This window comes from Kogia breviceps, chromosome 4, assembly GCF_026419965.1.
Source record: "Kogia breviceps isolate mKogBre1 chromosome 4, mKogBre1 haplotype 1, whole genome shotgun sequence".
Classification (NCBI taxonomy): Eukaryota; Metazoa; Chordata; class Mammalia; order Artiodactyla; family Physeteridae; genus Kogia; species Kogia breviceps.
Window position 1 is genome coordinate 25,521,346 of NC_081313.1, and position 15,251 is coordinate 25,536,596.

Sequence of the window (15,251 nt, forward strand, 5' to 3'; positions counted from 1 at the left end):
ATAGTGAAGACATATTACTTTTATACTCAGCAAAAAACCAGATCTGAACATAACTAAAAACTTCAAAATTCTCCATAATAATCAGAATAAATGTACTAAGCAGATGAAATTACTACTAAATATGCCTACATTGTATTTTTCTTATTTACTAAATATTTAAAGGAAAAAATTACTCAAAGAACAAGAAGCAATGAGTACTTAAATCTTTAAAAATGTTCTGTTATCGTTTTTGCAAAACACTCAAACCTGAAACGAAGGTGATTCAGTCTCTGACTGTCAGCACCAGCACATACCGTCCCAGGGTTGGTGACAATCATGCCTTTGCATTCTTCCGCATATTTCTGCCACTCAAGTTCTTCCCACTGAAGCATATTGGCAATCTCCTCTTCGGGAACCAGGGCTTTGCTACACCGTAATAAGTAAAGGAGGATCTGGTGCATGGACAGTACTTCCTTTCCTCCGTCTTAGGTGACAGTGGAGAGAGAGGGAAAAATAAGGCTACTCAATTAACAGCCAGTCATCCACCCAATAAGGAAAAACAAGACAATGAGAAGAGAGCATTTTCAAAAAGGTAGTACAGAATTTACATCACTAAACCTTTGTTTAACCAGGTGCTAAATAACAGGAAAGCCATTTGTTTCACTGATGAACGGTGCTCATAAACTATCTTATTTACTAAAGTGGCAACAACAACAGCATTATAAATGATAAAAGCCCCCTATGTAAGGTAGGAATATAAAAAAGGTGCCTACCTAAATAAATTTAAAACCACCTAATGTAAAGAACCACAGTTTATAATATACAGAACCGTGTTATGTTTTAAGTATTTTATCACTCTTTACAAGGTAACAGATGAAAGCTCTTTGACGGTGATGTTACTGATTTACGGAAGTTCTAAGCTTTTACGAGATATTTATGGATGTTTTCAGTAAGCTATTGTTGCATTATGGTCTAATTTTTTGGTGCTAATGTGCTGCACCTGCCATAAGGATTAGAGCTAAAGAGCCTGTACTAATATCATGAAGATCATTATGGAGTTAGTACATGGAAAAAATACCAAGTTCCCTGAGACTTACAGAAGCATATATTACCAAGTACAGAGGATAAAAACAACGAAGAATATAATTAAAGTACCTTGGAAAAAATCAATTAATCTGGTACTTGATGAATCAAAGACATGCATCTAATGTGAGCATGAATTTCAGATTCACAGGCTTCTGCCTTCTCTTTGGGCTTAACTGCTTCTTCTTTTTTTTTTTTTTCGCGGTACGTTGGCCTCTCCCGTTGCGGAGCACAGGCTCCGGACGCACAGGCTCAGCGGCCATGGCTCACGGGCCCAGCCGCTCCGCGGCATGTGAGATCTTCCCGGACCAGGACACGCACCCGTGTCCCCTGCATCGGCAGGCGGACTCTCAACCACTGTGCCACCAGGGAAGCCCTGGGCTTAGCTTCTTGACCAGCATGTACAACCACCTTTTCTCTGCCTAGTCCCACCCAAAGGAAGGACAAGAGCCCTGAAGGTGTAAAGAACAATAACTACCCTCCCCAGGTCGTGAGACATGCTAGGAACAGTAGTATAGGACCAAACACTTCATATGGAGAAACAAGGGGACCAAGATGGTGGAGATGGGTAGGAATAAACGAGGGGGTCCTATTTGTGCTAGATAGAAGAGTTCACGGCAGCCAAGGAATCTGGGATACTAGAAAATGGAAGAAGATAAAATATTTTAATTCAAGTTACTATGGGCTAAGAACTTAAGCCTACACATCTAAGACAGAAGACAGTAAGGATCAAAATTTCTTTTTGATGTCTGTCTTTCTATCTCAGATGCTGCTCTGGAATTAGATGGCATTGCTGCTACAGGGCCACTATATATGTAGGAATGCATTCATTCATTAATCTAAATATGCATTCATTCATTCAATAATTACCAAGCACCTATCATGTAGCAGGCCTAGGAAACATGCCGTGTTAAATAGCCAAAAACCCTTATATTCCAGTGGAGGGAAAGATACAATAAAAAACAACTACATAGTAATAGATCAGAGATGACTGCTATGAATAAGAATCAAACTGGGCAACTACACATAAAAGGATGGTCAGGAAAGGCGTCTTTGAAGAGGTGTCATGTGAGCAAAGACTTGAAAGAAGCAGAGGAGCCCCATGAGGCTATCTGGGAGAGGGGTGTCTTGGGTAGAAAACATAGCAAAAGCCCTAAGGTGGAGTGGGATTGATGTGTTCCAGGAACTGGCAAGAGGCCAGCGTGGATGGAGTGAGGAGGAGGAGAGCATGAAGGATGCAGCAGGGAAGTCAGATCTTGCCAAGCTTTCCAGAGCACGGGAAGCGCTCTGGATTTGACTCTCAGACGGGAGCATGTTTTTTCACCATCAGGTACCAGGCACTATGAGTGGTCCCATGTAGCGATCATGGAAAAACAAACAAACAAACAAAAACACAAGCTCTAGGTCTTCAAGAAGCAAGCTGGCTACTGATGACTGATCACAGCTCTTCCTAGAGGAATCTCTGCAGATAACATTCTGAAAACAGAGCTCTCTTAAAGACACAGAGTCTCTTAAAAAAAAAAAAACTGTCTAAGAAGTAACTAAAGTACAAAATACAATCAACCCACATGAGGACATGTTCTACCTACCCTTCATATTATTGTTCACAGCAGTAAAAGATTTTTATGCCTCATTACAAAACATCTGTCTTAAACCCAGGAGTCACCTTTGATTAACAAACTTCCATGGTTAAGGGCATATTTCTCAGGCTGTCTCAATAGAAATTTTAATCCGCCTGCACGTGACATGTATTTCTCAATCAATGATGTACCCCTCTTTGCTATGGAGCCCAGCATTGTCATAATGCCTACCTGTCCGTCTGATCCCATGGTAATCTCTGCCTCTAGGGGGGCCTGAAGTGAGCAGGTGGGCAAGAGAACTCTTCAGGTCAGAGTAGGTTGACTTACACTTGCACGGGTCCACATACAGAGCAGCAGGGGTAAAGAAAACCTAGAGAGCCCCGAGAAGAACTGCCACGCTAACAAGATTCTAGGCACCAAGGAAAGAGTAAAATAGTATTTAGATTGTAATCATTATATTTGTTAAGATTTCTAAAGAGCACTGTAAGTCTATAAGGATACATCAGGAGTCTAGGATACTACAAGGAGCAGAGTGTTGTTTTGTTGCAAGGATTAGAAAAAAACATTCAGGTTTTTTTTTGTTTGTTTTTTGTTTTGCGGTACGCAGGCCTCTCACTGTTGCGGCCTCTCCCGTTGCGGATCTTCCCGGACTGGGGCACGAACCCGTGTCCCCTGCATCAGCAGGCGGATTCTCAACCACTGCGCCACCAGGGAAACCCCATTCAGATTTTATCTGGGGAGGCTGGTGCCTGGTGGAAGGAGAAAAGATGCAACTCCAGGTATACAAAACTGGCACCAGAATCTCCCCACAAGCAGTTACAAGTGGCTGACTTCAGGGCACTTCAAATAAAAGTGAAAAGGAGTAGGGGCATTGAATTTAAAGTGAAAAGAAAAAAAACTCAAAGAGCTAGTGGGAGGGGGTAACACTTAAACCTACAAACCAAGGGCACTGCCCAATTTAGGAGAAGAATACCTGTGAGAGAAAGAAGGAAAGCCACTGAATGCTTATGAGAACGCATCTACCTAGTTTAGGTGCAAAGCTGCTGATGAGGGAGGAGAGTTCTACAGCAGCACAGAACTGGAAATAATTTTTTAAAAAACATACACACATCAGGTACAAAATTGGTAATGCTGAAGGAGAAATTGTAAATCCATGTTGAAGTCTGCTAAATATTTTAAATAGCAACTGAATCTAAAAAGATAAGATATTTACCAATGTGAAAAAGTAGAAAATCAGGACAAATAACCTGAGGTGAAATCCTTACAGAAATATAAGGAAAAGTAGACAATGACTGGAAAGTCCTGCAGAGCCCACGGGGCAAGGGCTGCATCCCTCACACCCAGCCGGGCAAAAAAAGACACTCCCGAAATATTTGTAGAATGACTTTCTGAGCGGATAAATAATGTGGCCACTTGCTTGCAGACTGCCGTGAATTTACTAATGTTAATGAATTGGCTCTTTTGGTTTGTCTGCTTTGCTACATGTTTATGTTGCGGATTTATGGAACTATGTCACTGAGGGTTAGGAAGTAATCTTTATCTCGTTGGCTGAGATAAATAGGACATGCTATAAATGAGAAATGAGAGTGGGTAAGCTAAGGTTAGCAGGAATCCTGCCAGCACTGGGACTGGAACCTTGACAACGGTTCATTATTCGGGAAGAACTGGAGTTTGTGTTTCGGGGAATGAATCTGGACAGTCATTAATGAACTGACAGACTTTATAAACTGTTTCTTAAGAGACCCAATTCTCTGGGTTTATATTGCTTGATTATTTATATGGTTATTGGGGGGAGGGGCAATTTGTTAGGGAATTTGCATTAAGAATACAGCTGGGGGACTTCCCTGGTGGCACAGTGGGTAAGAGTCCGCCTGCCAATGCAGGGGACACGGGTTCAAGACCTGGTCCGGGGAAGATCCCACATGCCGCGGAGCAACTCAGCCCGTGTGCCACAACTACTGAGCCTGCGCTCTAGAGCCCGTGCTCCGCAACAAGAGGAGCCACTGCAGTGAGAAGCCTGCGCACCGCAACGAAGACCCAATGCAGCCCCCAAAAATGAAATAAAATTTAAAAGAACACGGCTGGTTAAACGAGTATTTCTCAAGACTGTAACACTCAATTTTAAGAAATATAAAAATACCTTCCTCTTTCCTTACACTGAGAATAACTATATAACTTCATTACCATGTCTCCTATATATTCCTACTAAGACACCTTTGTATAATCTTAAGTTTTGAAAATTTGTATCAACAACACAGTATTTTCTAAACTTTCCAAATACAAAGTTATATTAAGATGCTATACCAACTGATGTTCTTTCGAAATTACACTTCCCTCCTGGGAATTTTGATACACTCTCCCACCCTCTGGCCCTCTGTCAGCCATACCTAAAGAATTACTTCTCCAAAAATCAATCTGCTAGATAACTGATTTGCAAAATTGATTCAGGATTCTCAAAGCTTTACTACAGCAATGTTATAAACAATGAACAGGCTTTCCCGTAAGTACAGCCTTCTTAACTTGAATTACGCCCTGCCCCAGCCCTGACTACAGTCAGGATAAAACCTTAAGGTGGCTCTAGGAGAGCTCATATCAACTGTATGGCTACTAGAGGTAGAGGCAGGGATAGGAAAGAAATAAAAATTTGAGAAAACTCTTAAAATATCAATAAACTGGTAGTTCTGTGATTTGACTTCTGGTAAACTGGCCTGTACTGAATAATCCTTGGTTTAAACTATAAGCTTAACTTTGGATAAATTTGTATAAAGCAATTGAGACAGCTGTCTTCAAAGCAGGCCAACTGAGGAACTAGAGAAAAACTGGAATGACTGATAAACTTTCAGTTACATAGTATAATAAACTGATACAAACAAAAAGCAAATGAGAATGAGAGGACCATGTAATACTATATAAAAGCTGCTCATTCCCACAGGAGTTCAAGTAAGATGCAAATAATAATAATGAGATGACTTTTTACCTATCAAATGACTAGTAATATCCACTGTTGGCAGATGCATAGAAAAGGGGTACTGTTAAAAATGTTGGTTAGGGCTTCCCTGGTGGTGCAGTGGTTGAGAGTCCGCCTGCCGATACAGGGGACACGGGTTCGTGCCCCGGTCCGGGAAGGTCCCATATGTTGCAGAGCAGCTGGGCCCGTGAGCCATGGCCGCTGAGCCTGCGCGTCCGGAGCCTGTGCTCTGCAACGGGAGAGGCCACAGCAGTGAGAGGCCCGCATACCGCAAAAAAAAAAAATGTTGGTTAGAACTACCAACTATGTCCTTTCTAGAGAAAACTTGGCCAACTCTTTCCAAATTTAAAATGTGCGTACTATCTTAAAAATAATTTCACTTCTAGAACCCTACCTTGTAGAAACACTCACACACATGCAAAAGGATAGATACACAAGACTATTCCTGAAGTATTTATATGTAATGGAGGAATAATAGAGACCTCCAAAATACTCATGACTCGAGGAACTGCCAAAAAAGTTAACGTCCATTCATACTATGGAATGCCATGCAGGTGTTAAAGATTGAGGCAATGTATTTATATAGAGGATGTCCCAAACAGTTGAGTAAAAGGTCAAGGTGTGTAACATGTTTAGTGTTACCGCACTTAAAGAAAAAAGCATAATTCTCTCTCTACAGGTTGAAACAAATACAAATCAAACCATTTATAGCACCTATTCATTTTCACATGTCTAGAAGGGGGTTGTTCATTTTTTTACTTCATACACTTTTGTACTGTTTGTGCACACACACACAAACACACACATACACACACATACACACACAGAATTGACATAATTAAGGGCAAAGTAACACTTCAATTCTGTGAAGAAAGAATGGTCTTTTCAAAAAATGGTGCTGGGTCAACTGGATATCATACTGAAAATAACGAATATTGATCCATATCTCATACCACTTGTCAAAACAAATTTGAGATAGGTTATAGACCTAAATTTGTAGAAAATATAGAAGAGTATCTTGATGACCCTGGGGTAGGCAAAGTTTTCACAAATAAGATACAAAAGGCTCCAAGCAAAAAGGGTAAATATGTAAATTTGACTACATTAAAATAATTTCTTTTCTTCAAAAATCACCATTAAGATGGTGAAAAAGCAATCACAGAGAAGGTGCTGGCAATATATATATCTGACAAAAGACTCACATAGAGTATATATAAAAAATGCCTACAGGGCTTCCCTGGTGGCGCAGTGGTTGAGAATCCGCCTGCCGATGCAGGGGACACGGGTTCGTGCCCCGGTCCGGGAAGATCCCACATGCCGCGGAGCGGCTGGGCCCGTGAGCCATGGCCGCCGAGCCTGTGCGTCCGGAGCCTGTGCTCCGCAACGGGAGAGGCCACTACAGTGAGAGGCCCGTATACCGCAAAAAAAAAAAAAAAAAAAAAAAAAAAAAATGCCTACAAGTAAATGAGAAAAAGGCAGACATAACCCAACAGAAAAATGAGCTAAAGACTTGAACAGGCACTTCAAAAGACAACATCCAAATGGTCAATATATGAAATGGTGCTCCATTTCATTAGTCATTAGGGAAATGAAAATTAAAACCATAATGTTATACCTCTGAATACTCATCAGAATGGCTAACTTGAAAAAGAAAGAAAAATGCCAAGTGTTGGTGCAAATGTGGAATAACTTGAACTCTCATATATATTGCAGGTGGGATGGTAAGATGGTACAATCACTTCAGAAAACTGTTTGGAAGTTTCTACAAAGTTTAATATAAACATCCAGAATTTCCACTCCTAGGTATATATCCACTATAGAAAAGCATAAATATATGCTCACCAAAAGGCATGTACAAGTGTTTGGTGAACACGTGTATGCTATCTGAAAGAGTCAAAAACTGAAAACATGCAAATGTCCATTAATCACAGACAGGTTAAATACATTTTAATTTAGTCCTACCATGTAATACTATACAGCAATGAGAATGAGCCAACTACAGTTAACTGTAACAATAGGTATTTCAAAAACATAATACAGAAGCAAAAAAGAATACACAATTCTAGTTTTTATAATTCAAAAACAGGTAAAACTAATACATGGTATTTTCAAGCCAGAATAGAGGCTACCTTGAGGGGCTGGGTAGTGACTGCAAAGGGGCTCTTGGATGCTGGTAATGTGGAGCTGGGTGCTGAGTACACAGTCATATTCACTTTGTGAAAATTCATTGAGTCTTACACGTATGATATGTGCACTTTTCAGTATTGGTGTTCTACTTCAATCAAAGGTTTACTTTTTAAAAATGAGAGACAATACCAAAGAATGTTTGAAAAACACACTCACTCTTATTAGTAACGAAATACATGAATATTTTACTAAGACACTATTATGACCAATTAAATAAAGTCAGTAACCAAGTATCTACTGAGCCCCTGCTATGCACCACTTAGCAGTATGTTAGTAGTGATACAAGACAGACTGTTTACTCCTTAGCCTCGTAGAGCTACACTTGGAACAGACGGAGGGAGGGAGGAAGGAAAGTCCAAAACGTGAAGAAAACTAATAATGCATTTTTCATGGCAGCATAAACTGATATGATTCTTTTGACAAGAAATTTGGTACTACATATCATGATCTTTAAAAATATCTGCCTGCTTGATGAATTATTAAGAATTAGGATGCAAAACATTTATCAGTGTGATGACCACTATGCAAAAAAGTTATGAACAGAAAAAAATCAAAATATACATCAAAATGTATTTTCCTTCTGAACTCATCATTTTCTAAAGATTTTCAGTGAAGTCATATTGTGAAAAATGAATCAACCATAATTTGCCATCCAATACCAAAATGCATTTTATACATTAGGCATTTCTCTATATCCTTCAGGGTTTTGCTTTTTTTAAAAAAATAAATTTATTTGTGTATTTATTTTTGGCTGCGTTGGATCTTCATTGCTGCACATGGGCTTTCTCTAGTTGCAGCGAGTGGGGGCTACTTTTCATTGCAATGTGTGGGCTTCTCGCTGCGGTGGTTTCTCTTGTTGCGGAGCACAGCTTGCGGGCTCCAGAGCGCAGGCAGATTCTTAACCACTGCGCCACCAGGGAAGCCCAAAACTTATTATGAAATTAAATTAAAACTTATTATTATTGAAAACAGCTCATTTATAGTCATGCACTAATTGGGAGAATCTTCATTGTGTAAGCAAAGTCATAAATATTTTTACCAATTGTATGACTTTTATACTAAGAGCTGTGTTCTGAAATCAGTTAACTCCATATTACATTCATTGGTACAGAAAAGTTACTGTTGTTCATAATGACTTTTGTCTTTTGAAATGAATATTCTATTTTAAATTTGAACTGTTCTGCCTAATTAAAAACAGTCTACAATATTGTGTGCTCCTTCATGTATATGTAAATGTATTCATTAATGTATATGTATATTACATACATATGTATATTGATATGTATATAACTGGTTGAAAATAAAAGTGTTAAATATGTTTCCTTTCAGAATCAAGCTTCCATGTATTTCCTTATCAGTCTCAGATAGCAGTTTTTAAAGAGTTTCCACTAAAAGCGACAAAATGTAACAAACTACAAATGTTTGGAGATGATCTGAGAACTGATAAGAAGATAATTCTAGTTGAAGTAAGGACAGCTTTTAAAATTCTGCTGTAACTATTGAGTAAACAATTGTAAGATATATTTTATGTGATAATGACATTAACTCTGTCCATAGTGTTAGTACTGGTAAAATATAACATAAAGCCTTTGTATAATAGAAGAAACCTAAAGTTTCTTGAAGTAAACTTGGATAAAGTAGCTATAGGTTAATGAACTTTAAAAATTTAATGGCCTAAGTATAGAAAGGTAAAAAATATTTGGAAAATGACATCTCAGTAAAAATATTATAACTTGTAGTGATCCTAAGAAGTTTGCTCTCAAAATCCCATTGATGCGTTAAATTTACTATTTAGGATATCAGCTATTTGATGTATCCCTTAATTTCTACAAAAGTTCTGGTTACAGTACATTGAATAGATAACATTTTTCCTGTTTTGGTAGATATAAATCTGAAAATAAATTTACATGGGAATAAAACTGAGCTAATGATTATCCTTTGTTTTTGGTAGGATTTACCTAACCAGTTTAATCAAGATTCTCATACTTTACATGAAGTTCTGAGGTGAGTGAGGGTTTCTAAAACTCCAAATTAAATGGCAAGTGGTTTAAATTTCAACCTTGCTTGCTATCTTTTGTTATTTTAGGAAGTATGTGCAGATTGGTCGACGTCCTCTAATATGTATAATCTCTGACAATCTCAGTGGAGATAATAATCAAAGGTTACCGTTTCCCAAAGAAATTCAGGAAGAGTGTGCTATATCAAATAGAATAGAAATAGAATGAAATTTCTGCTTAAAATTTTATATACATACTGTATTTTTTAATTAATCATGTAACCACTATCTTTCTTTATAAAACTTTGACAGTTTCAACCCTGTGGCACCAACAATTATGATGAAGTTTCTTAACCAAATAGTGACAGAAGAAGCTAATAAGGTATACCTTTTAAGAACTGATTACTTTGAATCTTACATTGTAATTATAGAAAGCCAAACTTAAGTAAGTATTATATAAACTTGAAGAGTTAGAGACACAAACTATTTCAGTTTCTAAAATTAAAAAAATTTAATTACACTCATAAAGCATGTCATTTTAGAAAATGTAGGAAATACTGATTTTAAAAATCCTTAACCTTTTTCTACTTTTAAACTTAATTTTCTTTTTCACATTGAGGTAAATTTCCCTTTGCTTGGCTTAGTATTCTAAATTGTATCTGTTATCAAGAAACTGTTTTCTGGTATCTAGGTCCATCAGTCAGCAACATTCCAACTCTACTTTTGTCCTGTTGTCACTTTTTAAAGATTTAATATTTTTTTATTTTGATAAAAAACATACCATGAAATTTACCATCTTAACCATTTTTTTCAGCTTTATTGAGATATAACTGACATATAACATCATGTAAATTTAAGGGGTATGACACATTGATTTGATAAACTTATGTAATGAAAAATGATTACCACCATAGTGTTATCTAACACCTCCATCATGTCATGTAATTACCATTTTTTTTTTGTTGTGAGAACATTTAAGATTTTTTTCTCTTAGCAACTTTCAAATATGTAATACAGTATTATTAGCTGTATTATGTATTTGAAATACCTTAACCATTTTTAACCATCCAGTTCAATAGTGTTAAGTATACTAACATTGTTCTGAAATAGCTGTTACTTTTTTTTTTTTAATTTGGTTGTGCCGGGTCTTAGCTGTGGCACGCATGCGGGATCTAGTTCCCTGACCAGGGATCGAACCCGGGCCCCCTGCATTGGGAGCACAGAGTCTTATCCACTGTGTCACCAGGGAAGCCCCTGAAATAGTTGTTACTTTCATTAATTGATTAATTAATTAATTAATCAATTAATGCTGCATTGGGTCTTCGTTGCTGCATGGGGGCTTTCTCTAGTTGCAGCCAGCAGGGGCTACTCTTCGTTGCGGTGCATGGGCCTCTCATTGTGGTGGTCTCTCCCGTTGCAGAGCATGGGCTCCAGGCTCACAGGCTTCAGCAGTTGTGACACGCGGGCTCAGCAGTTGTGGCTCGTGGGCTCTAGAGCACAGGCTCAGTAGTTGTGGCACATGGGCTTAGTTGCTCCGAGGCATATGGGATCTTCCCAGACCAGGGATCGAACCCGTGTCCCCTGCATTGGCAGGCAGATTCTTAACCACTGCACCACCAGGGAAGTCCCAGGGTTTTAAAAATAAGTATACTTTGGGGGCTTCCCTGGTGGCGCAGTGGTTGAGAGTCCACCTGCCAATGCAGGGGACACGGGTTCGTGCCCCGGTCCGGGAAGATCCCACAGGCCACGGAGCGGCTGGGCCCGTGAGCCATGGCCACTGAGCCTGCGTGTCTGGAGCCTGTGCTCTGCAACGAGAGAGGCCACAACAGTGAGAGGCCCACGTACTGCAAAAAAAAAAAATGAAAATAAGTATATTTTCAAAAGGAAGTCTAATTAAAAAGTAAATCCTGTTTAAATATAAGTCAACAAACCTTTCCCTTCTTGACAACCTAAGTGTTATCCCTATACAGTTACAAGAAACATTTTGTGAGAGTTGATATCCCACAAAGTAAATATCTGACATAAGATTCTTCTTTAAGATGATTTTTTAAATGTCCACTTTCTCTTAGAGATTTGTTTGGTCATAAAATGCCTATAGGCAGACAGATACAGAAAGGAAAGGCTTTTCAACAAACTCACTCTAACACCATTTTCTAATAAGTTTACTGCTAAAGCTCCACTATAAAATCATAAATGAATTCACTTGAAAAGAAGAAAAGGACCTTGGGACTTCCCTGGTGGTCCAGCGGTTAAGAATCCGCCTTCCGGGCTTCCCTGGTGGCGCAGTGGTTGAGAATCCGCCTGCCGATGCAGGAGACACAGGTTCGTGCCCTGGTCCGGGAAGATCCCACATGCCGCGGAGCAACTAAGCCCGTGAGCCATGGCCGCTGAGCCTGTGCGTCCGGAGCCTGCGCTCCACAACGGGAGAGGCCACAACAGTGAGAGGCCCGCATACCGCAAAAAAAAAAAAAAAAAAAAAAAAGAATCCGCCTTCCAATGCAGGGAATGTGGGTTCAATCCCTGGTCGGGGAACTAAGATCCTACATGCCTCAGGGCAACTAAGCCTGTGTGCCACAACTACTGAGCCCTTGCGTTCTACAGCCCATGTGCCACAACTGAGAGAAGCCCATGTGCCGCAACCAAGAGCCAGCAAGCTGAACTACGACCTGATGCAGCCAAACAAATAAATAAAAATAAATAAATGTTTAAAAAATACAAAGGACCTCTCAATGAAATAAAACCAGATGTACAAAAGAGAAAATCTTTTGAATGCATTTTCCAAACAAAATGAACCCTAACAATACTAAAAATATGATTAACACCATGCTAAAATAAAAATAAGCCACTGTGACTGAGTGGACTGAGGAAAGGGTAGCATGGACAAAATCTGGAGGAAAAGCTAAACCAGAATGAAAAGACCAGGAACAAAAGCCACAAAGGACAAATCAGAGAGCCAGAAGGCAAGTAAGGAGAGTGCAGCAGGCAGACCAGAACAAGAGCCCAGGTACCACATTAGGGAGGAGACTCAACGGAAGCGTGTCCACTGGTTTTGGTCTTCTGCAGGCTGGCTCTGGCATCAGCAGCTGCAGCGGGGTAGGGACAAGGTAAGAGGCAGGTGGGGCACCAAAGCAAAGCCAGGCTGTGAACGGCCCAGAATCTGACAGGCTCAAGGGATGGTTCTGAGGCGTGAGGGAGGCAAGGGCTCCTGCCCCCAGGAGGACAAGGGGCACGAAGAGGAGAACATGAGGCTAAGGCTGAACTTCTGAAACTGCTGATATGTAAATGTGGGCAGAAAGCTTACATGCTGAGAAGCTCCCCAGCTGCAATTATAAACCCCAGTTTTATCACAGTGGCCATTTTTTTTTTCTCCCGTATCACTGAGTGGCCCAAACATCAGAGAAGAAAAGGCAAATGGTTGAACTGACATTTCCATGGAAGGTGGTGGTTTTTAGCACAAGGGGCTGAGGTCACTAGAGCTGAGAGACAGAAGTCAGAGGACAGGACTTAAGAAAGCAAGGAAAGGTGGCTGCACACAAGGCGAAAAAAGAAGAGTCAAGCAGAAGCAAAGGAATAAGGGAACGAGAGGGTGGAAGTACAGATGGACGTCACCAGAAAGTGAGATATGGGAAGGAGATTCCAGGGATGAATTCATTTAGGATGGTGAAGACTTTACAAACAAAAAGGCATCCAAACATTTCATTAAAAACCCAACCATTTTAAAAAACACTAAATACAATGCCATAGGTCACAGCTAGCCTCTTGACAAAAGTTTTCAAATAGTTAAAATATTGCTTTGAAAAAATAAAAGTCATATATTTACTTATATATTTTTAATTTCATGAGAGAATAAATTATTTTTTCACTGTAAAATGAATAAAAGTACATGTCAAAAAAGAGAAAAAAAACCCCTATAATACCACTATCTTACAACTATTACTGTAGGAATTTTTAGCAGTTATAATCATATTATTTATAAAATTTTATAATTGTTTTCTAATTAACTATGTGCATTTTTTAAGCCACATGCATTTTCCCATATTAATTTTAATACTTGCATGATATTTAATCAAGTAGTCTCTCAAAATTTATAAATCAATTTTGCCATTGCTGATCTAACTTGGGGCTACCATAAATTATGCAGGGGTAGAAATCAACATGTATAATTTTACATTTTCATGCCTGACCTGAGAAGTAGATATTAAGTGTCTGAGGTGGGAAAGTTGTCCCTGAAGACTGAAAGGAGAATGGCAGGCTTATTTTCAGATGCACTATCTCACCAGGTCACTGACAAGTCAAAAGATTTACCTGGAAGAAATCTTACAAAACGTGGCATGAAATGAAATCTTGGGCAGCAGGGAGGACTGTCTTCAAACAAAGGACCTAAAGCAAACAAGTGAAAAGGAAAGAAAAAATAAATCAAACCGCCTTAGGAAACAAACATTGCAACTTAACTCCTAAGATTTATGATAACTACAAAAAAATACCACCAGAAGTAGGGACAGAAGAAAACCGCCCCATTCTCCTCAATAGCTAAATGAATCATGTGGTAACTGCCACAAACATTCCATGAAGACTGTAGGGTAAGACCACCCAAAAAGGAGAATGAATGCCCCAAGGTTATATACGGTATATGGTATATATGGTAAAACTAGTTTTAGAAATTCAAAGATACAAAGATTTTTGTTATAAATGAATTATTAGATGATATAATATGCTTGTGTTTTCATTCCGTTCCATTTTAACCAATACAACTGGGGAGAAAGAGAGAGAAATACTATTAAAAACTTGGTTTGAAAAGCCATTCATCAATATACTGTTTTAAAAATAAATAAATAAGTGTCTGCTGGAATAGAGGCATTTCCAAAAGAGTTGAACTATCATCCAAGAACCAAGTATCAAGTTTTGAACTGCTGTAGCTCACAGTGTATGTGTGTGTTCTGAAGGTTAACTAAAGTTCTATTTTAATAAACTGTCATCTTGGAAGAAGTTTATTACAGTAAAGTTCAATAGATTTAAAATATTAACTAATGAGATTTCCCCAATGCAGAGAAATCAAGGTAGTCACTCAACATAACTGATACCATCTTCTGAGGTACCAGTTAGGTAACAATTAATGGCAATCTTCCGTAATGGACACTGTCAAATTGTATTAAGATGAGACCATATCAACTTATTCATGTCAAATGATAACACTCATTCCTATGAATAATAAACTTTTCCCTGGGTATTTCAAAAGTACGAGGAATTTCAACTATGTCCCCCCACTTTTATAAGAGTTTTCACACATACCACAACGTTCTTCGACAAGCACTACGCTTTTCTTTAAATCCTATTATTTACCTTTAAGATTCCAGTCATACAATTCCAAAATATCTCTGAATAGAAATAATGAAAAGAGTTCAAGTCCTTTCACACAAAAATTCTGAAAAATAAACCAAAATCAAATTACTATAGTACT

At 38.7% G+C, this 15,251-nt stretch overlaps 1 protein-coding gene across 18 annotated transcripts in view; it reads right to left on the minus strand.

Annotated features, from left to right (window-relative positions):
* Positions 1-15,251, minus strand: part of DROSHA (drosha ribonuclease III) — a 126,368-nt gene that overhangs the window by 62,649 nt on the left and 48,468 nt on the right. For all 18 annotated transcript variants that reach the window (XM_059060820.2, XM_067030837.1, XM_059060824.2 and 15 more), the window contains 3 exons: positions 15,134-15,215; positions 14,099-14,173; positions 294-463 (listed from right to left, as the gene is read on the minus strand). In XM_059060820.2, the coding sequence (XP_058916803.1) occupies positions 294-463; positions 14,099-14,173; positions 15,134-15,215 (327 nt within the window). The remainder of the gene's footprint in view (positions 1-293; positions 464-14,098; positions 14,174-15,133; positions 15,216-15,251) is intronic.